At 47.9% G+C, this 22,553-nt stretch overlaps 2 protein-coding genes across 5 annotated transcripts in view; one reads left to right on the forward strand and one right to left on the reverse strand.

Moving 5' to 3' along the window:
- The first annotated feature begins 1,237 nt into the window (after window positions 1-1,237).
- Window positions 1,238-16,375, forward strand: prr7 (proline rich 7 (synaptic)). The gene is made up of 4 exons (XM_028982481.1): window positions 1,238-1,311; window positions 6,629-6,867; window positions 8,386-8,952; window positions 13,394-16,375. The coding sequence occupies exons 3-4, from the start codon at window positions 8,643-8,645 to the stop codon at window positions 13,828-13,830; spliced, it is 747 nt and encodes a 248-aa protein (XP_028838314.1). The 5' UTR covers window positions 1,238-1,311; window positions 6,629-6,867; window positions 8,386-8,642; the 3' UTR covers window positions 13,831-16,375.
- Window positions 16,376-18,141: 1,766 nt separating this feature from the next.
- The window catches only part of dbn1 (drebrin 1), a 45,459-nt gene continuing 41,047 nt past the window's right edge, over window positions 18,142-22,553 (reverse strand). For 3 of the 4 annotated variants that reach the window (XM_028982478.1, XM_028982480.1, XM_028982477.1), the window contains 4 exons: window positions 20,550-20,663; window positions 19,275-19,729; window positions 18,428-18,533; window positions 18,142-18,331 (listed from right to left, as the gene is read on the reverse strand). In XM_028982478.1, coding sequence (XP_028838311.1) covers window positions 18,279-18,331; window positions 18,428-18,533; window positions 19,275-19,729; window positions 20,550-20,663 — 728 coding nt within the window. In that variant the 3' untranslated portion in view covers window positions 18,142-18,278. The remainder of the gene's footprint in view (window positions 18,332-18,427; window positions 18,534-19,274; window positions 19,730-20,549; window positions 20,664-22,553) is intronic. The other variant, XM_028982479.1, reaches the window with a different exon arrangement.

Here is a 22,553-nt window from a genome sequence, read left to right on the forward strand (position 1 = left end):
AAAACCACTGTGCTTCTTAAAAGTAGGTAATTTCAGCTATTCATAAACATCTTATACTGGTTATAAAAGGTAACACCGGATAATGGTGTTATGCCATCACTTTTGTTTTGATGATTTTTGGCCATTTTAATCATAGTTCATGATCCCCTGGAACCATCGCTTAGCTCGACCCTGCATTTAACACTCTCTTACAATTAAAGTTAGTTCACATTCGAAACCAGTGGCTCCCAGTTGTTCTCCACAGGCTGGTTATGCTTTCTTGGTTCAGGTTCCAAGCCCGGGCCCATGGACAGGCAGGATCTGCTGTGGTGACCCAGAACAGGAGCCGTGTGAAGGAAGAAGAAGCCCTCCAGGGTTCTGTAACCTGCTATTACATTCAACAGCTTCCCACATCATCCCTGAATGGCAGATTTGTAAAAGAGCTCAGTGTCCCAACGAGGGTCCGGGGGCCTCTTGTCCGTCATTCAATTCTGGTCCAGCAGAGCCTCCGGTTTTCACATGGTAGAAAGGGGCGTGGCAGTTTTTTTTACTGCTTTAAATGTTACATGATTCACGATAGAATAACTCAGATGATTAAATCTAATAATCTAACAGTCATTACACCCGCTGTTTCCATATGAAAGAAGTTTTGTTGCCTTTTTGAATCTGGCAACCCCGGCGCTGAATCACGGCGAGGCGCGCGCACGCGGTGACTCAGTCCGGTCAGACGTCCCCTTCATCACGCCGCTGCATGACGTCACGGAGTGACAATAGCCCCGTTTTTGCCACAGTTCCTTCAATGGCCTTCTGGTCATGTGACGTTCACGGTTTCACTCGCGCTGCCGGTGAATGGGCTCGTTGAGCAGAGAGGCGAGTCGTGGAGTAGGCTGGTGATCCACGGCCACTCGGTCACACATCAGAAGGACAACAGGTCTGATGTCACTGTCGCATGGTGGCAGACGAAATGAGGACAGCGCTCAAGTTCCTGCGTCTTCTGGCTGCAGTGTGCATATCACACGACTTCACTTTCCAGAACTTTCATAGTTTTAATACAACTATAATTAATTTAGGGTATATTGCATGGCAGTGGGTTTACTGGGAAGTAATGACAGTTACATGCCGTGTAACTTCTCCAGAGCAACGTACATCAGTGCTGGGTGGTCCATGTCTGATGTTCAAACCTGTCCAACCAAACCCTATTACGTAAAAGGCCAAAACCGAAAGTACAGTGAGGAAAATAACCATAAGTAAGTCTGCGGCTAGAACATCTGGACAAAAATCTGGACACATCCTGGTCTCGTTGTCCTCGGACGTGACCTGGAGCGAGTTCAGGTATCGTTTTCTCTATTAAACGTACCTTTTAAGCAATGGGTAGTGCCTGAAACAATGGTCACCATGTTTGTGGCACTGAATTATATTTTGTGGCGATTCCCACTTTCAGACACACATTTGTTACGTTTGAGCAGTTTCTCGTGTTTTTATCCTCCAGAAGAGTAGTGCATATCATTACGAGCATTACTGGTGCTCCGTAGCCGCTCTCATCTAAAACGACTGTTACAGGCGACTGTATGTTCTGTTCTGCTCTAATGATCGTTTTAAATGAGCACAAACCCATCAGAATGTTTTCAGGTAGCTTTCACACCGCCCACACCCTCCTACACATACGCACACAGCGGACTTTTTTTATTTGCACAATTATAATGTATGAAGGATCCGAGCGACAATGTTGCACCTCCTGATTCCTCTGATTATTCTTCATTACTACCAAGCACATGTTCTTCACCAGACACCCACTTGTTTTTAAAACGTGGTACGCTGGCATATGTAGAGCACAGAGACGGGAGCCAGGACGAGTACGAAGTTGGTACAGTTGGTACAGTTTAAACCCACACGGGCAGAGCACACACACACATTCCAACTTGCACAACCTTGCAAATGTGAAGCCACATAACTTACCACGAATTGTGGTGTTTATAGGGGCAGTGGTGGCCTAGCGAGTAAGGAAGCAGACCCATGATCAGAAGGTTGTTGGTTCGATTCCCGACCCGCCGAGGTGCCACACATTTACATTTACAGCATTTACCAGACGGCCTTATCCAGAGCGACTTACAATCAGTAGTTACAGGGACAGTCCCCCCCTGGAGCGACTTAGGAATAAGTGTCTTGCTCAGGGACACAATGGTAGTAAGTGCGGTTTGAACCTGGGTCTTCTGGTTCATAGGCGAGTGTGTTACCCATAGGATACTACCACACATTTCATTGTGTGCAGTGTGTGCTGTGCTGAGTTTCACAATGACAACAATCAGGAATTGTGACTCAATATGAGGTTTAGGAAGTCATAATGATCAGTACAAGTTCCTTAATTATATATCAATGTACACGGGCAATGTGTGGTTAATAATTTTCAATATTGTTTGCACGTCTGCTGTTTGAATATAGTTCCATTAGGCTGAAATAATTAAAACGTATTTCCGAAGATGAATCGCTCGTCCACACTGCACCGTTACCTACGAGTGTATAGGTTCTGTGTGTGTGTGTGTAGTTTCTATACAAAGACCCTCTATACTGTATATACTGTTGTATTGACAGTAAACCTCTCTTGAATCTCTTAAATCTTGATTCAACCTGCAATAAGCTTCAAATGAATTCCTGTCATGAAAGCAGGACATGGCAGGATAAAATGATACAAGGATTTTACTTACACCATCACACATAGGACAAGGCAGAATACAATGACCCGACGAGGACTAGACACAATGCGGATGCATTTATACACTCAACACCAGGTGCACACACACATTCAACTCCGGACCGGAATACGGAACCAGAGCACCCAGCAAAGTCAGGCCAGGACAATTCAGGTTGATGATCTGTTCAATAAAGCCTGATGGTTTTAGTTTGATAAAATAGGACCGTGTGCGGATGTCTGATATGGGGGCCGCATGAAACAAAATGAATGAAGATTGTCGGCATGTTCTGCCAGGGGGCACAGACTCTTCCGAACTTCACTGGGATCTTCCGCTGCTTCCTATCGGAGGCACAAAAGCGCAGTGACAGATGTTTATTCTGGCAGTTTCTTTGGAAAGAAGCAATTTAGCGGGCAGAAAGCCAGCAGTTGTGCATGTTCACCGGCTTCTGACAGAGGGGTGAAACGGTGGCACCGCCCACCGCGGCGCCGCACAAGGCTGCAGTGGGGCACTCCCACCGCACACAAATCACGCCTGAGTGAGAGCTGCCGCGTTCACCCAGAGAATGTGTCATGCCTCGTGACGCCGTGGAGCGGGGGGGATTTTTATAGACACTGTTTGTTTTTATTTATTACATTTTTTTTATTTGAGTCATGCTGTTATATTTTCCATTCTTTACATCATCTACAAATTTACGCAACTACACAACAGATGCATATGACAGGGTGATAAACACAGGTCTGTGTACAGGCCATATGGTACAATGAGATGTTTTTTTTTAAGATATGGATGACATCAAACAACGCCTTCAAGAGAATTTCATAAAGTGCTGCAGTGGAGCTTTCAGGGTCTGGAGTCTCTGAGATTATTCTTCTTTTCACAGCTGCTGTGTTAATATTAATATTCTCCTCATCTGCTGTGTTTTTTGCATTATTAACAGCGGTTGACAGTGATAAATAAAACTGCATCCTTTGTGAATTAGTTAAACAGGCCTGCCCTACACTATCTTAATGCCAGTCATAATGGTGGCAGTGGGAGGGGCAAAATAAAGGCAACGGTTTAACTTGTTTATTTACCTCGGCATAGAGAGTGGCTCAGCTCCATGTTTCCAGTTCCATGGGGCTCATTTGCTTGTTGTTGTGAGAGCGTATTTCATGTTTTCTCCATTGACATGCCAACTGGAATTCCGGCAATAACAGTTAGCAGCTGTTGGCACCTGATGGCCACTGTTCCTATACACACTTGGGAAGGAAGCAGCGAGGGAAACAGCCATCGGTCAACAACAACCTCTGCAACATCACCTCTGTAACATCACCTCTGTAACATCACCTCTGTAACATCACCTCTGCAACATCACCTCTGCAACATCACCTCTGTAACATCACCTCTGTAACATCACCTCTGTAACATCACCTCTGTAACATCACCTCTGCAACATCACCTCTGCAACATCATCTCTGCAACATCACCTCTGTAGCATCACCTCTGTAACATCACCTCTGCAACATCACCTCTGTAGCATCACATCTGCAACATCACCTCTGTAACATCACCTCTGCAACATCACCTCTGTAACATCACCTCTGCAAAATCACCTCTGTGGCATCACATCTGCAACATCATCTCTGTAACATCACCTCTGCAACATCACCTCTGTAGCATCACCTCTGTAACATCACCTCTGCAACATCACCTCTGCAACATCACCTCTGTAGCATCACCTCTGTAACATCACCTCTGTAACATCACCTCTGCAACATCACCTCTGTAGCATCACATCTGCAACATCACCTCTGTAACATCACCTCTGCAACATCACCTCTGTAACATCACCTCTGTAGCATCACATCTGCAACATCACCTCTGCAACATCACCTCTGTAGCATCACATCTGCAACATCACCTCTGCAACATCACCTCTGTAACATCACCTCTGTAGCATCACATCTGCAACATCACCTCTGTAACATCACCTCTGTAACATCACCTCTGCAACATCACCTCTGCAACATCACCTCTGTAGCATCACCTCTGTAGCATCACCTCTGTAACATCATCTCTGTAGCATTACCTCTGCAACATCCCCTTATCCCTGAGTGTCTCCAGGGGGACTGTCCCTGTAACTACTGATTGTAAGTCGCTCTGGATAAGGGGACCCTGTTAAATGCCATAAATGCAAATGTATTCAAAGTCCGCACACGCAAGGTCCGAGCCAAGATTCGAACCTTGGAGGTCACTAACCACCGTGCTATAGTCGTTCAGCACAGCCAACCTGAGCTCTTTCTGCTATTGTGCCTTTTTTTCGGAGTTGACCACCGCCTACAGCCCACTGAGCGCTCTCTACGACTGCGGTAGCTATCACACTCTCCTGAGTCACACAACTCCATTTGATCTTTTCCAAGCAAATCCAAGAGGGAGGAGAGGTTGAGTCTAAATAATATATATGCACCCTCAGTGGTAGCTCTGGAGATGCACGCTGGAATGAGATGTTTCGGGCTTTCGCTGCTTTAGACATAAAAGGCTGCTTCTGACAATAACTCAAGGTTGCTGGCTTTCAGCTGCCTACCGAAGAAAAATCCTTCAGCAGAGGAGACAGAGTGAGCCGTGCCGCAGTCTTTCTCCCTGTTACACTGCAGCATGTAAAATGGAAAATTACATTACAACTAATACGAATGCACCACTCATTGCTATTGACTCAGATATCTTTTGGTTTTGTGTATTCCTGTATTTGGGAAAGAGCACAGGAAAGTCCATCTTTCAATTCTTCAGCAGGTTTTCGCAAACCCATACCCCGTGGTTTCAATTGTACTGGCAACAGGGGTAACAAGGGGAACCCCTCCCAAAAATATATAATATTTGTGGGTTTATAAATGTGTTGTTACCTTGAGGTTCTCTGGTTTATTCCTTTAATTGGCCACTCATCTCAACTGCTCAGGACTTCATCATTCAAACACTCAATTACTGGCACCCCATGGGTGAAGAATTCCACCACCAACCTGAATCACCCCCCCCAGCCTGGAAGGTGTAAAATTCACTGACACACTCTTCAAGTCTGTCTCTAGAGACCACGGGTGGACGCCCACACTGACTTTTAATATTAGTTGGATGCTAGTGCATGTTTGTGAGTTTAAAGCCAGGGGGGGATACAAGAGATCTAGTGTTATTCTCCACAGACTCCACTGAATGACTCAATGGCAAGAGCGGAAGGGATCAAAAAAGACTCCAAGTGAGCCGTTTCTGTGCAAGCCACAGGAAGAGCCACTCTGTGTGAGAGAGAACATCTGCTCCACAAGTACTGGTTGCATTCTGAGGTCCTTCTAGCCCTCGAACACTGATCTGGAGCCAGCAGCATCGCCGGGCGTGCAGCGGCTTACCGCAGCTCATGCGCTGAATGGCCCGCTGCTGCCTAACACGAGACGCAGGAAACATTCGTCTCACGCGAGCGGAAACCAGTCACACTACGTCATGTATGAATACGATGCAGCTCCTCGTTTCATATTGGCACAAAGAGGGCGAACGTTTGATGCACAAAAACAGAAGCATAAAACAGGGACGCAGGCCAAAACAGCTGAAAAGACACTCAGCCGAGTCTGAAGTTCGCGAGCACAGAGAATACGTAGACAGATGAGGGACGAGGGAATCTTATTCCACAGTGGCGACTGGGAATTAGAAATTGGGATTGAAACAAACAAGGTGACCATTCCAACTGCAAGATGACAATAACGATTGTTTCCATTGTGACATTCCAATTACCCACAAACCACCACGAAGCATGGGATTAACAACAACAAAAATATATTAGTTTTCTCAATTAGCTCCTTCAATCAAATACTGGAGTTGAGATGGCAGCGCCTCCCAGCGGGAAAAGATGCATTATTATGGGACCCATAAATAATAATTATTAATAATAACAATGATCATTTTGTAAAAGAACTTGTATATGTGTGTTTGTTTGATCAAAGTTGGGAAGACCGGGCAGGATGCTGCGAGGAGGAGCGTCTCTGCTCCACGTGACTGGACGCGTGGGGCTGGACGGCGAGGTGAGTCTCCGCCGCGCAGACGGCAGGGCTGCGAATCCCGACGATGGGAGGCGTTTAAAATAAAAATACAAATTAAAAATTAAAAATAAAAAAGCGGACGAAACCCCCGGGCTGCTGCTTCCATCCCGAGCCACATGGGACGTCGCGTCGGCGCTCCGAAGGTGAGTGGGCTTTTTAACATAACGACATCAGGTCCCCGTGATCGTTACGCGTTCGATACATCGATCTGCGCGGTCCACGCGTTCGTCTAAATGAACGAGGGCGCGGGGCGGACGCCGTCTGTGTCCTACAGGTGCGTCCTTGTTTTTTCCTCCGAGGTGAGCAGGGGACCACGTGACCTCTCATATGCTCCGTTATCATCACTGTGTTGAAATATCCAGCAGGCACGTGACGATATTCACCTCTGAAACGTGGATGTGGACAGTCCGGGTCCCGCATACACAGCCTCAGCAGTGATGTAACGGTGGTGGGAGGGGGACAGAGATTTAGCGAAGTCACAGTTTCCCTCCACCAAAGTGGAAAGTGGCGACGGCTCCAGTCAGGCTGTAAACAGAGCCGGGAGGAAGATGAAGATGAGGACGGTGAAGGTCGGACCACTTCGTCCCCGGGCGGTGAAGGTTGGACCCCTGCGTCCCTGGGCGGCGAAGGTTGGACCCCGGCGTCCCCGGGCGGTGAAGGTCGGACCCCTGCATCCCCGGTCAGTGAACTTCTGACCCCTGTGTCCCTGGGCGGTGAAGGTCCAACCCCTGTGTCCCCTGTGAGTGAAGGTCCGACCCCTGTGTCCCCGGGCGGTGAAGGTCCAACCCCTGTGTCCCCGGGCGGTGAAGGTCCGACCCCTGTGTCCCCGGGCGGTGAAGGTTCGACCCCTGTGTCCCTGGGCGGTGAAGGTCCAACCCCTGTGTCCCCTGTGAGTGAAGGTCCGACCCCTGTGTCCCCGGGCGGTGAAGGTCCGACCCCTGTGTCCCCGGCCGGTGAAGGTCCAACCCCTGCGTCCCCTGTGAGTGAAGGTCCGACCCCTGTGTCCCCGCAGTCGCCGGGTGGTGAAGGTCCGACCCCATCGTCCCCGTGGTCCACAATGAAGCTGTAGAAGTCCCGTGTTCTGCCGGCTGTTGGATTTATAGTCGAGGCCGAGAAAGCGACACGACGTGGAAGAAAAGAATCTGCTGAGCCCAACATTTTGGGGGGTCTTTTTATCGGAGGTCACAGATTATGTTGTGACTGTACGTTGGCGGCCGCATGGCTTCCCCGGAGGCGTCCTGGGTAGGAATGAGCTCAGACGCCCGACTGGTTGCGTAAGGCAACCTGCTCCTGACCGGGGACGCCGCACTTGATTGGGATGGAGGGGAGGCGGTTATGAAAGGGACCCGTCGTTTGAGGGCCCGAGGTCTGTCACTCACCTGTCAGTCATTCGCCGCAGTACAAATCCTGGCCTGGAGTTGGAGGGCCTTTTTGACACGACGTGAAGCGTGCTCGGTGACACCCCCTCCGTCCCTCGTGATGTGTGAAATTGAAACCGACCCCCCGAGGTCGCCATCGCCATCGTGCTTGAACAGCTGAGATGAATTACGGGGCAGGCGCCGGCCGCGTCGCGCTTATCGCGGCCTCCGTGTTTTGAAAATATGGTAAGTTCATAATTCATAATGGTCCCCCTTGCTCATTCTTCGCCTTTTGCTCCGCAGCGTGACGGCTGGTGTCCTCCCGAGATCTGAGGGACGTGGGTCCCCGCCGCAGCAGGCGTTGGCGTGCCCTTGTGGCGCCAGCTGTGGTCCGGAGTTCACCTGCCCCTCCGCTCCGCCCGGTGGACCCCGCGTCCCCGGCTGGATTATGTAGCCGCCAGAAACGTCTCTGAGGTCCGGCCCCTCGCCACGCGCGTCTCCTGGGGACGAGTCCGACAAGCCGAGAGGAACAGCGGCGCGGGAGGCCGGTCCTGGCGACTATGGTGATGTCGCAGGGCACCTACACCTTCCTGGCGTGCTTCGCGGGGTTCTGGCTGGTGTGGGCGCTCGTCGTCATGCTGTGCTGCTTCTGCAGCTTCCTGCAGCGCAAGCTGAAGCGGCGGCGCGAGGAGCGCCTGCGGGAGCAGTGCATGCGGGCGCTGGAGATGGAGCCCCTGGACGGGTACCCCCCCCCGCCACCGCTCCAGCTCTCCCTGCCCCTGCCCCCGGCCCGGGACGCCCCGCAGTTCTCCCCGCAGGACGCCCCCGCGCCGCGCGCCGCGCCCCAGGGTGGCTGGGCCGACCCGCAAGGTACCAGCGCCGCACTCACACTGTACCATGATGCACATGTGGGTGGTAGTGGCCTAGCGGGTAACACACTCGCCTGTGACCCAGAAGACCCAGGTTCAAACCCCACTTACTACCATTGTGTCCCTGAGCAAGACACTTAACCCTAAGTTGCTCCAGGGGGGACTGTCCCTGTCACTACTGATTGTAAGTCGCTCTGGATAAGGGCGTCTGGTAAATGCTGTAAATGTCATATTATAACAATGTGGGGTTAGAATCCGGTTGACCACACCCAGTTGGTGAGAGGACAGGTAGTAAACGTTTAGATTACGGTTTTAATCTCTCGTGGAATTAAAAATGAAGGGAGGAGCGGGGCTGGTTGTGGGAAGCGGACGGTAACTGGACAAGGTTGCAAGGTCACGCAAAATGAACAGGAGCTGGCCGAATTCGATTGAATTCCTTCTCCATGAAGACATTCCGTCTCCGCCGGCCGGATATATAGCAGGAGTGGCCTGCTGCCGCTGAATCACCCACGTCGTGTGTGTGTGTGTGTGTGTGTGTGTGTGTGTGTGTGTAGGGAGCAGGTGAGCCGTTACGCAACTCGCTCCTCCCGCTTTTTTTTTCCCCTCACAAATGGCATCTCTGAAGAACCTTAATAGTCGTGTAGTATTCCAGGGCCACTCGGGATCCGGAGCGGCCATTCAGAACGGAGGCTGCGCGTAAAAAGCCGCGCATGACACAGGCGCAGCGATTAGCGTGGGTGGGCCGTGGGCGGGAAGGCAGCGAGAGGAAGAGCGGGAGAGGATGAAGGAGGGGAGGAGGAGGAGGAGGTGAAATCCGTGCCTGGAGAGCAGGGGCAAACTGCCAGAGACGGAGGGCCCCGGGCACGGCCAGACAAAGCTTTGATGACCGAATGGCCGGAGTGAAGGAGGAGGGAACGTCTGATCTATTAGGAGGTTCTACATTCTACGTTCCAGCTGGTGCCGGTTCTTCATAAACGCTGCATTGAATTTTAACGAAGCCGAAAGTGACATTACCGTCGGGTGGCACTTTTTTCCAGCGTCCTCTAAATGGAGACCAGGCAAACCGTGTTGCCAGTTCTTTCTAAATTCTCCCCTCCCCTCTGTATGATCAATCGCTCGCGTCAGGGAGGGCACTAGCATCCGTGTCCACCGATCCGTGTTAATTCGGCCATTTTTTTTTTTTTTTGCACTGATTAACGACAAGCGTTTCCAAGGCAACGTCAGATGTGGCAAAAGGCATGGTTGGCCCTCATCTACGCGTGGAAATCTATAGGATCCACGAGGACGGAGGGAGCTACTGCTGCGAACCATCTGTCACCTTCCCCGGGACCACAGTAGCCTGGGATGACCGATAGGTGCCACCTGTGGTCTCAGCGGCATGATTCAGGGTCACACCAAGGTCAGCTGTTGAGCAGCTGGTGTGGAGTTTTCTGTTACAATTTATACATTCACCTAATTGGGGGAAAAAGTATTTTAAAATGCAACATTATTTTTAGGGTTTTTAACCAAACATTGTTTTCACACTGAACAATAAGGGCATGCCATGTAGTGGCCGCCCAGCTCTTTTAGTGTTTGTGGAATTACTTAAAAAGAAGTGATTAGTTATATTTACCAGTCACTTCTTTCAAAAAGTAATCGAGTAACAGACCTACAGCATTATATAAGTTACTAGTTACCGGGGGGTCGGGGGCGTCGGGGGGCGTGACTCTGTCAGGGTGGTAGTAGCCTAGTGGGTAGCACACTTGCCTATGAACCAGAAGACCTGGGTTCGAATCCCACTTACTACAATTGTGTCCCTGAGCAAGACACTTAACCCTAAAATTGCTCCGGGGGACTGTCCCTGTAACTACTGATTGCAAGTCGCTCTGGATAAGGGCGTCTGATAAATGCTGTAAATGTAAATGTAAATGTCCCCTCCGCTCCACCTGGGTTTGTGCTGCTATCATCTTCCACGTTCTTGGCCACTAGTTTTGGTCAAGCGTGAGACGATGAGAGCAGCTTCGTCAGCTTTAAATTGCTGGTTACTGACGAGGATAAACACATTTAACACATAAATTCATACATTCTTGGCATTAATTCCAAGGGAAAAGTCATGTCTGATTATGAGCTGAAAAAAACGCTACTTTTGAACTCGTCTCACGTCTCTCCTGCGTGTGTATTTTTTCGTTTCTTGGAAACAACACCCACCCACCTCTGCCTCTGAAGTTTAACACAACCATAGCCAATCGTTATCACTTATGTGGTTGCCTCGCCCCTCCAAAGAAAGTAAAAAACTGCTCATGTGGCTGGTCTGATGAAATATGACCAGTAACGCCATTATTCCATCACTGGTATTGACAGCTCTCTTGCACCTTACTTTCCTATGGGTGGTGGTGGCCTAGCGGTTAAGGAAGTGGCCCCGTAATCAGAAGGTTGTCGGTTCGAATCCCGATCCGCCAAGGTGCCACTGAGGTGTCACTGAGCAAAGCACCGTCCCCACACACTGCTCCCCGGGCGCCTGTCATGGCCGCCCACTGCTCACTCAGGGTGATGGGTTAAATACAGAGGACAAATTTCACTGTGTGCTGTGCTGCTGTGTATCACATGTGACAATCACTTCACGTAAGACCAACATTTATGTGGCTGTATCCATGTAGTTCTCATGTGCCGTTCATGCATACAAATGGGTTCGTAATAGTTACATATCGGCATTAGAAGGCAGGAACTTTGACTAGAAAAGCCACAGAGCGCCTTTTTGTTTCAATTTTTTATTCCCTCTCTGTACTAGTTTCTCTCTTAAAAATACTCTCACGTGATGCCTGTTCCACTGGGGCTCTCCTTAATGGGCGAGGAGGGTAATCCTCTCCTCAGGGCCATGGCACCACCCCTGCCTGCCCTTGTGTCCAGTTCATCTTCTGCCACTTACCACCATCCAGGCGCCATGGCGCCATGACTGCAGCACCCTGTGTGTCTTGCTGGAGGCGAGTGGCAGTGCTGGCAGCAGATATAAAGCTCCCATGGATCAGATGAAACACTCCTTTCATCCTACGTGCAGCACAATCTCCCTGTTATTGACTGAACAAAATGGCAGTTCGTGTCTGCGTCTTTGCATAAAGACTTTTTCAGTCACATCTATAAGGTGTTTGTCTTTAGAACTTCGGACATAGTTCATAGTTGAAATTTGCATCTGCTCTCAGTCTCTTTTTAAAAGTGGGACAGAGGTCATTTTCCTCTTGGTTAATAAAGGAAGGCTCAACATGTGTTAGGGCTCAATTTCAGACTGAATTGTGCACTACAACTAAATTAAAATGCAACCAGATCTGCTCTCTGCTTTCATTGCAATTGTCTTTGGTCCTCTTGCTTATCACGGGGTAGCCTAGTGGATAACACACTCGCCTATAAACCAGAAGACCCAGGTTCAAACCCCACTTACTACCATTGTGTCCCTGAGCAAGACACTTAACCCTGAGTTGCTCCAGGGGGGGGACTGTCCCTGTAACTACTGACTGTAAGTCGCTCTGATAAGGGCGTCTGGTAAATGCTGTAAATGGAAGTGTAAATGTAGGGATTCGAACTTGGCCACAATTCAGTTTCAAACCAGGATTTTAGAATCACCAGTATGACTCTACCTTGGGGAAAAGGAAGTGGAAACGTGGAAAGGAAAGGATCACTCACACGTGGGACACTCCACACCACAGCACACACAACCATACCTAAAAAGTTGTGACCCTGGACCATACACACACACAAACTCCGACTCGCTCATATCACACACACACACACACAGTGACAGTGCTAGACATCAAGATCGAACCCGGAACACGGCAGGTCCCCCTTTATAGGAGGGAAAACAGGAGTAGGGAATCGCTGGACGCCGCTGGTCGCCTCTTGAGGCACACAGTGGTATTACAAGAGCGAGCAGACTGCTGTTACCTGGTTAGCACGCGAACTCCAGGAAATATATCAGCATTTTTTTTAAATAATGTGTTTTTTTGGTCTTACACATAGCTCCTTGGAGGACAAAGGTTAAAGGTTAACAGTCTGTTATACGTGAACATGCTGCTGCAGCAGGCAGCGTACAGACAGTTTGGATGGAAGGTCTCGCTGGGCATGATATCCATGGAAACCTGAGCAGGAGCTGACCAGACAGATTATACACTGTAATGTAATGTAGTGTAATGTAGAGCAGCCAGCTACTGGCGGATAATTACTACCTGCTGAAACCATCATTGCTGCTTCTAACTTCTCGTGAACTTCCGGAACTTTTTCCACGATAGACCAATTTCATTCTGTGGCCCGACTCATGTCTTCTGTCATGATTTTTGGAGAAGGAAAATATCATACTAAGAAGAGAAGACAGCGGTTGTTGCATTTTTAAACGTGTGCAAGATGTTATTTGCAGATTAATGCATGTTGGACATCATGGTGTTCTTTCATGACTAAACCACAGAACCTTCTTTCAGACCCCGATGTCTTTGGGAAGCCCCCCTGCTACGAGGAGGCCGTTCTGATGGAGGACCCCCCACCCCCCTACAGCGAGGTCTCAGCCGAGCCCCGGGTCGCAACCACGTACGCCAAGCCGTCGGCGCGGTGCTCGAGGGAGCACCAGGAGCCGGAGACCAGCAAGACGGCGCCGGTCAGCGTCTTCCCCGGCCGCGGCTACTCCTCTCTCATTCGCCTGCCCTCCGCCCGCCGCTGGGACTCGCTGGGGCATCTTCTGTCCAGCATGGAGCTCAACCACCACAACCTCCCCGCCGAACCCCAGGCCGCGGCCATCGCCACCATGCCCCGGGAGAGAAGGACACACACCGACCTGGGCCTGCACAGCCTCCGCGGCCTGGAGCAGGGGTGCGGCCTGCCCACCGCCTACCCCCTGCTGGGCAGGAGCACGGCCGTGTGAGCTCACGTCTGGACCAGGACGCTCCCCGGCGAGGACTTATGTCTGCAGAGCCCCTCTCTCGCCCCCCCCGCCTGATGCGGTTATTATCCGAGCGCGGAGTTGCCATGGCTGCCGGGAGCCGTCTTCATCCTCGCCACCACGGGACGCACGGAGGAGGCGCAAACAGATCAGCATTTACGTACGACGCCCGTCTACCTTGTTAACGGAGCATCGTTGTACGTTACGCCGCAGGGGCCACGCGCTCCGTTTAACGAGCCACAAGCCATCCTGCTGAGGCGGAGCGGCCACCAAAATGATGAAAGTCCCCGACTCCCCTTTTTATAAAGCGGTCATTCCACTCAGGTACCGTGAGTGATGTATATTTTTCAATATTTTCACGTGGAAAAACCTCAGAAGAGCTTGATTCAGGCTGAGAGGCTCGTGAAGGAACGTTCCAACCGACAGTCGCCTCCATTACAGAAACGCCACTCGTCACATTCGCTGCAACTTTTTCGTCTCGTTCTGCTGTCGCTCATTTTCTACTTTTTTTTTTTTTTATTCCTTCGTGCTGTTTTCTCTCTTGAGCAAACAGTGATCTTTGCCTTCTGTTCCTCGTTCGATAAGACCAGCGCAGATGGCCAGGGCCTCGTGAGTCAGTGCGGCTGTTGATCCCTCCTGTAGTGTAGTGATTCGGTTTCCTTTTCGGCACTAGTGTCGGCGTGGTCCCGTGTTGTTGCCGGGCCCTGAAGTGACCACCGCTACCTCACAACCAACCGCTGTGTTGCACCGTCGCTTAGCATGTGAATGTTGCAAACATGCGTCTGCCCGGAGCTGTTCCATTGGGGGGTGATGAGGATGCTTCCAGTGTATTTGACAAGAAGCAATTAGCTAAGTAATTAGGGAAGTATTAGCATAAAAAATGCTCGGCAAAGTGGAAGCTATTTTTCATTCCCAATGTATTCCATTTCCGGTAGTGGATGTTAGACTCTGGAAGAAAGGGACCGTCCCTCCATCAAAAAATCAAATGAATCTATCAGAAGTACCACGAGGCTCATGCATGCGTGGGAAAGAGTGAAAGTGTTATCGGTGTGAAAGGGTTTGTTCTCCATTGACGTGACTTGATCCCTGCAAATATGAACATGGAGTCAATGACATTAGATAGTTTAAGGATTGGACAGTGTGCATACACCACAAAAGGCCCGTGGTGCTTTATAACACACCCAGTTCCCTCCTGCTGCTGCGATGACCAATTAATGAATTGCAAGTATAAATCATCCAAAATTTGCTCTTAAGCACAGACTCAGAAGCGTTCATGTATTTAGTAAGACATGAGCTTTCTTTAAGGTATTAGGTCAGGTATAGGGTATATTAATTGGTATTACAAGGTATAATACACATTGTGTGTGTACTGTGGGCCTACGATTAAGTATAATATATGTACTTTTACTGCAATTACTTTGACCTGTACACACACACACACACACATATATATATGTGTGTGTGTGTGTGTGTGTGTACCAGTATTTATGTGTCAAGAGGGAGAGTGTGAGAGTGACTAATAATAACATTAATAATTCTAGTTTTGTGTACAATTGCCAAACCTCATCTGACAAAAACAGTCTTTAAGCTAAATTAAACGACATGTTTTGTAACGCTATTTTTTTAACAATGAAAAGAGAGTATTAAAAAAAAAAAGACAATCATAAATGAAAGTAGTGTAGAGGCTGTGAGGTTTGTGAACACTTTTGTTAAAATGATGACGACACATCAAATGTGCATCTTGCTTTAAAATTCTGTAGATCGTTTATTTTCCCAAATATACCAGTAATGTGCGGCATTTCGTTCCATCCGGCGCGTTGCTGTCATTTCACATTCGGTGCCTGTTTCTATTATTACTGTATTTTCTATTCTCTCTCCCTGCTCTACGACTACGTAAGAGCGATGAGACCGAGGTGCAAACTACCATCCCTCTGCCAGCATACGTGTTGCTAAGAGACAGAGCCGACGACCTCTCCGGATCTGTTTACATAGAATAAAGCTGAACAGCAGCTATCCATTCCAAGCAACGGCCATAATAGCTCATGACGATCAGGCGGCGCTGGGGAGAAACAATGCACCGCCGCATCCTCAACGCGGCCCTTCCTGATGTTGAGCTGAAGGACTTGTTATTCATCTGGGCTTTTATTCGTCACTCCTTTGTTGTTCAGTTAAGCTCTAATGGAAGCCGCGCATGCCGGACGTGGGGACACCGGTGTGGAGGACCTCGTGAAGGTCCATGCAGGCCCTCTACAGGGGGACTCTGAGAAACACTGAGGACAAAACCAGGACCTTTTCAGGCCCAGATGAGCAGAGACTTAACACTCTTATGAGCTGAGATGATGATGATGATGGATGATGTTCCACGCCATATGGACTCATTGCTGCTACCGAATCCATGTCTGTATGTGTGATATAGACTCACTCTCGGACTGTGGGATGGAACGAAAGTGAACAGGGCTAGGTTCTTCCATGTCATATTTTTCATTTAATAGTGAAAGGACGAGCTTAATAAAACATCACCATGGAACAGCGTGTTTGGGATTGTTTTTTTTTTCTCCTTTTATTAACATACATAAGCACATAGCATGTCACAAAAGATCTTGTGCTTGTTTCAAAAACAGCGTGTAATAAGCGGACGGAAAACAGGGAAGAGATAATAAAAAAAAAAAGATATAATAAAAAAAAAAACATTGGGGGAGGGGGGCAAAGGGGAAGTTGTAGTATAGTAGAAGTATAGTATTAGCAGTGGTAGTAATAGTCGTCCCCTAGTAGTGCGACAGGGAGAGAAGAGTATAATAGTCACTACCAAGGAGTCTGGAGAGTGAAAAAAGAATACAATGAAAATTCGATCAAAAGGGCCTCGGCTACTGTTAAAGATGCGGGTTGCCTCTGCTCTATAGAGTCTAACCGTCCCAGAAAGGGAAATAATCCAATTATCCAATTCACTTCCAAATATACTCAAAGTAAAAAAAAAAAAAAGCCAACAAACTAAAATCATAATAAAAAAAAAAAGTTTAACCCACAGCAATCATCTGACAGGCTTTTAGTAATGAGTTTTGTAGTATTAATCATATTAAAACAACAGCTATTTACAGAGCAATACTACCGTAAAACTTTTTTTATTGCTTGATTAATTTCAGATCATGGTGAATTAAAAAATGGTCAAATTGTAAAATAAATCTAAACGAATCCAGGAAGACGAAATCCTTGTATAAAATAAAATGGAGTTCCAAATCTGATCAAAACACACTTTGGTTGAAAACATCTGCGCTTCTACTGAAACCTCTGCCATGAGCCGAGATTAAAAAGATGAGTTGCTGACTGTAGATTTAGACTACAGTTAAATGCAGGTGGGATGGGGGCACCTGGGTAGATCCATACTTCCTGTATGAAAAATAATTTCACTCTTGCACAAGCTTTATACCAGGCATTTCGCTACCAACACATCACCGGAGACGTACAGCACACATTAACCAAATGAGCCATTTCAAAAGTGGCCTAAAAATAGTTATTGCCTATGTTACTTTACAAATCGATTCCTAACTCTACGGTCACTACTCAGATACTGGGAAAACCTGTTGTTATGCACACTCCATAGGTAGTAAAATATACGTATATCCAAACCCTTGCCGAACTCAGGATGCCTGCTGGGCAGTAAGACACTATGCAGCACATACATATGAGTGTATTGGCACAAACACAAAAATATGAAAAAAAAAAAATAATATGTCAAATATTTCCTTCAGGGCATTTTATCCTGTTAAAACATGTGAGGTTAATATGTCAAGTGTTCCTTTGGGCCAGAGAACTACTCTCTGGCGTGCCCAGGCATTACCGGAATTTCTCAGAACTCTTTCGATAAAAGCTGAGGCTGAAAAGAATGGGCTAATAAAGTTCCTTCCTTTAGGAGGATGCTTGAAAACAGGCACGTTGCCCTCCTCTGCAGACTAAGAGGTTTAAGAGGTTCCGCTGTTCCTAAAAGTACGGTTCTGAAGGAGGCCGATGTGGAGATGGAGGGATTTTTTCTGGATCTAAACACCCATGTCATACAGAAAACCTTCAGCGCGCTGCCAGTCTGTGCATTATGACACAGACCAGTGGTACCACACTTGTGCACTACTGCACTACTCTGCATAGCAAAAAAGAGAAATTAAATAAATTAGAACACACAGTACCCAAACATACACACACACACACACACACACAGTCTCATATTCACACAGAAACACACCAAGAGCTCCTCAACCCGCCGGCATCTTTAACAATATCCAGAAGCCTTTTTTTGTGGCTAACGTTTTTCTTTGTCTAGAACATTACTGTTTTTTTTTTTTTATGCAAGATTTGTTATTATTAATTTTTTTGTCTGTTTTAAAATTAAGTTTCTTGAAGACACGTTGTCTCTACTTCCCCCTGGTCACCGGGTCAATCTGCTAATCGTCATCTTCCAAGACAGGGTCTGTGTCCCAGCAGGTGATGTCAATCTCTGCATGAAAAAGGCGGAAGCCACTTAATTCAAACCTGGGTCAGAGTATAGAAACGTGACGCTGTGTCTGATTTCTGCATTCCAATCGTTACATACCTGGAGGTTTGTTGTAGAACACCGGTGTGGGGTTTACTTTTGCAGAGCACTCGTCTGATTGGCCAAATTCTTCCTCCTGTGATTGGCTGAAGTAGCCTTCGCTTGCCTAAATGTAGAGACAGAACCCTTAGTGGAACAGAGACCACAAGACACATGTAAAAAATAAAAAGAAATTAGGCTATTGTGTGTCTCAATTCGTTCTCTTTCCAGTGGCGCCACTCAGAAAATCAAGAGGACGGAAGAGTGGAGATTCAGGAGAATCCCGACATCTAGTGGTCAACTAGTCCAATTATTCAAGATTGGTTTATTGCCAGCACAACAGTATACCGTTCTTTCCCGGTTCTTTTACAGCCCTTGATGAAAGAATATCAGAGATTAAATTAGAAACGGAAATTTGTTCTATGGTGGTCTTATCTGGCATCTAGAAAAACAATGGACAACAAATATCCATAGTTTCGGGTTGATGACGAAGACGCCTTGATTTACGTACAACATATTAAAATTTGGTGAGAAGGTCATTAAATGGCTTCCGGACTTCCAGACAGTAGCACTTCAGACTCCATGAATAGTTTTTTTTGTTTTTCATGCCATGGGCGACGGCATGGCATGACAGGAACATGAAGGACGCGTTCGCACGTCTTGACAGGGGACAGGGGATTTACTAACACAAAGCACAAAAATACAAAAACGTAACACCAACAGTAACATACAAACGCCCCAGCAAGGATGAAAATTATAGGACTACTCTTATACACATACTAACAGGTACACACTATTTAGGCAATCAGCATGAAACTCGGGACCGACACAGGGACCCGGAACTCCGGACAGTTTACTTCCGTCTGACCTGGGTTCCTTCTTTGAGCAGCGAGTCTCCGTTGGTCATCAGCAGCTGACCATCATCCATGTCCTGGCTGTCGGAGCCTGAGGCATGCTCCAGGGCCTGCTGGTAGCTGAGGGTCATCTGATCAGGTCCTGCAACGTCTACTAGGCTCGCAGGATCATCTTCTGCCATGAAGGAGGAGACGGGTGGGTCAGGGGTCTCGTCAAAGCTGAGCAGAGGTCGGGGGAGGTTGGAGGATGGGATGGCTGGCTCTGCCACTGGGAGGTCCTCCATCAGGTCCATAATATGAGGGGCATGGGAGGGGGCACTGGCTGGGGCTGGGCTGGACTCCCAGAGGTCCAGCAGATTGTCAGTCTCTGTGGCGACAGGCTCCTCTTCTCGGATTTGGGGGGCCACGCTCTGAACTGGCCTGGGTGGGGTCGACTCCTGTACTGGAGTTCGCTGCTTAGGCTCAGGTTCTGGCAAAAGTGATAAAAAAAAAAAGCCTTATCCAGAGCGACTTACAATCAGTAGTTACAGGGACAGTCCACCCCTGGAGCAACTCAGGGTTAAGTGTCTTGCTCAGGGACACAATGGTAGTAAGTGGGATTTGAACCCGGGTCTTCTGGTTCATAGGCGAGTGTGTTACCCACTAGGCTACTACCACCAACCAACTGAACCAGTGGACAGTTTGTTCATATGAAACACATTCCTGTCCACAGATATTCTGATAATCATTGAGGGTCTTTATCAGCACCCTGATACAACCTGTGGTTCAAGCCAAGTTCAATTCTTTTTCCCAGTGTTATTCCATTTTATTACAAATAACTTTTATACTATACATCTGCTGAGAATTAGCAGCTTTAAAATATATTTTACATATATCACTCACTCTCACTAACTGTCCTTCACAGCTTAGTCCCATAACTCAGGGTCGTGGCTGTCGGAGCCCATCACAGGACACTGGGCGCAGGTTGGGGACTCACCCAGGGCGGGGCGCCAGCCAACCACAGGGCACACCATTCACTCACACACTCACATCCTACAGTCTACTCAGGGTTGCCAATTCATCTAGTGTACATGCCTTTGGATTGTGGGAGGAAACTGAAGGTCCAAGCCAGGATTCAAACTCAAATTTGAATCTTAGAGGGTTAAGTGTCTTGCTCAGGGAAACAATGGTAGTAAGTGGGGTTTTAACCTGTGACTACCCACTAGGCTGCTACTACTGGTCAGACCTGACAGAAATCCTGGATCACACCATCCTGCATTTCATCAGAAATCATACATCGCATGTCTTACCCCAGTCCTTTGGACTTGCATCATCTGTGTCCTCCTGAAATGGTGTGGTGACAATTTTGGGGATAGGTGACACAGGCGTCATGTTCCGCTCTGATATTTCATCAATGACGTCATCTGGAGTATGAACAAGAGAAAATGTTGACTTCAAGAACCAAGTGGCCCATAAACCTGCTGCACACACAGTCCACCAAAAAAACAAAACCTTATTCATGACTTAAGATGTCGGGTCAAAGGTGAAACTAAAAAAATAACCAACAACAATTGCAAGCTGTAGTTCAGGCTGAAGTGCAGCAGGTCTGTGTTCTGCTGTGGTTTATAAGAGGAGAGGTGAGCAGCAAATAGTGGGGGGGTATTAAAAAAAAAACACAACACGCATGAGCATGAAGCACTCCTGATGGGGTCACGAGGTCATCCGAGCAAGCACATGTGTACATGCCAGCTTACCCACAACGGCCGCCGCAACCGACAATTCCCTGCATGCACCACGCAGCCTACACTGCACGACTCTAATGAAGTGGTCCCGGCAGCATTCCCTGCTCACGATCAGATCATGCACACGGACTATGTATGTGTACCCGGTGGGACAAGGTCACCCAGAGGTCAAGCTGTATTGTAAGAAAGTTGCATAATTTAAATATTTTCAACATTTTCATGATTGAAAATAAACCTAAATTTGTGTGAAATAAAATTAGGATATCAAGGTGGCGTATAGTGCCACCTAGTGTAAAATGTATAACATTATTCAAATCTGTAACCACAGGTCAATGTGTGATTTCTTTTACACAGTTAACACAACTAATATGGGGTGCAGCCGTTTAGGTTTACGCCCTGATTTCAACCCCTCTCTGCTACCAGCCAGTTCCTGTGTTGAATCGGGTGTTGTGGAACGTGGAAAGATCAAGCTGTGCAGAGCCCTACCTGAGCTAGAAAAATGCAACGTCAGCAGCATCAGTAACCAACGTTCTTAATTTAAGGCGCTAATATACACTTACACGTCATGCACACCAACACAACACAAAAATGGCCAGGCAGGAGTTAAATGAGCAGCAGACATGCCACAGGTCAGAAATTCTAAAAATTGGATGTGCATGCAGTTGTGGCAAAGGCACAATTACCATAAACAGTCATGCAATGTTAATTGCAGCACTTTGATTATTTATGTGAATGAACAAGCAACAGACCAAAAGAAACCAAGAAACAAAAACCTAAAAAAAATGCGATATAATAATAAAAACAGCACAATCCTCAGCGGGTTTCCCATTGATTTCGGAAATCAAAAAGGCTCTGAGTAAGCTTCTGGGGGACTGCCTGCATGGGCAGGGTGTACAGCAGCCAACTTTCATGCAGCTCTGTGTTATGCAGCTGAGATTTGGATCATCTCCGCACGCCTTGGTAGAGGAGAGATGGTTTTTGGTGAGCTCCACATCATCATTACAACAAGTCCAGCTGTCTTTCAGGGTGCTCTGAGCCAGCCCCCCCCACTCGCCCTTCTGCATTAACGAAGGACACAGTTCCATTGCGGGGACCTTAAGAAAACATCAGGTTAGAGGTCAGTTGCAGAGCAGCCGGTGCACGTGTGAAATAAACACTATTTTCGGGTCCCTGAGACGGTCAGGACTTCAGTCGGCGTGGTGAAATTCAACGGGCAACCCACTGTTTCACAAAGGACACCACATCCAACCCCACACACACACACAACAAAATCACGTACAGTACACAGTCACACAGGGCCCACAGCACATACGCCCGACTGGCAGGCAGCGCAACAGTACACTCACAGGTTAGGAAGACACATGGGAGCGCGGGCGGGGTCGACGCCATCCGTCAGAAGGAGCATATAGGAGAAGAGTAGGGGGAGGGAGGCGTGAGATTCCAAAAAGGATCGGTCCTGCTCTCACCAAAGAAACCAAACCTACCCTCAGAGCTCAGATTGTTAAAAAAAAGAAAGAGAAAAAGACAACTTCTAATGGAGTTTCGGTGTAGTTAATGTTACTTTAGGTGCTT

Source organism: Denticeps clupeoides, chromosome 6 (assembly GCF_900700375.1).
Source record: "Denticeps clupeoides chromosome 6, fDenClu1.1, whole genome shotgun sequence".
Lineage (NCBI taxonomy): Eukaryota > Metazoa > Chordata > Actinopteri > Clupeiformes > Denticipitidae > Denticeps > Denticeps clupeoides.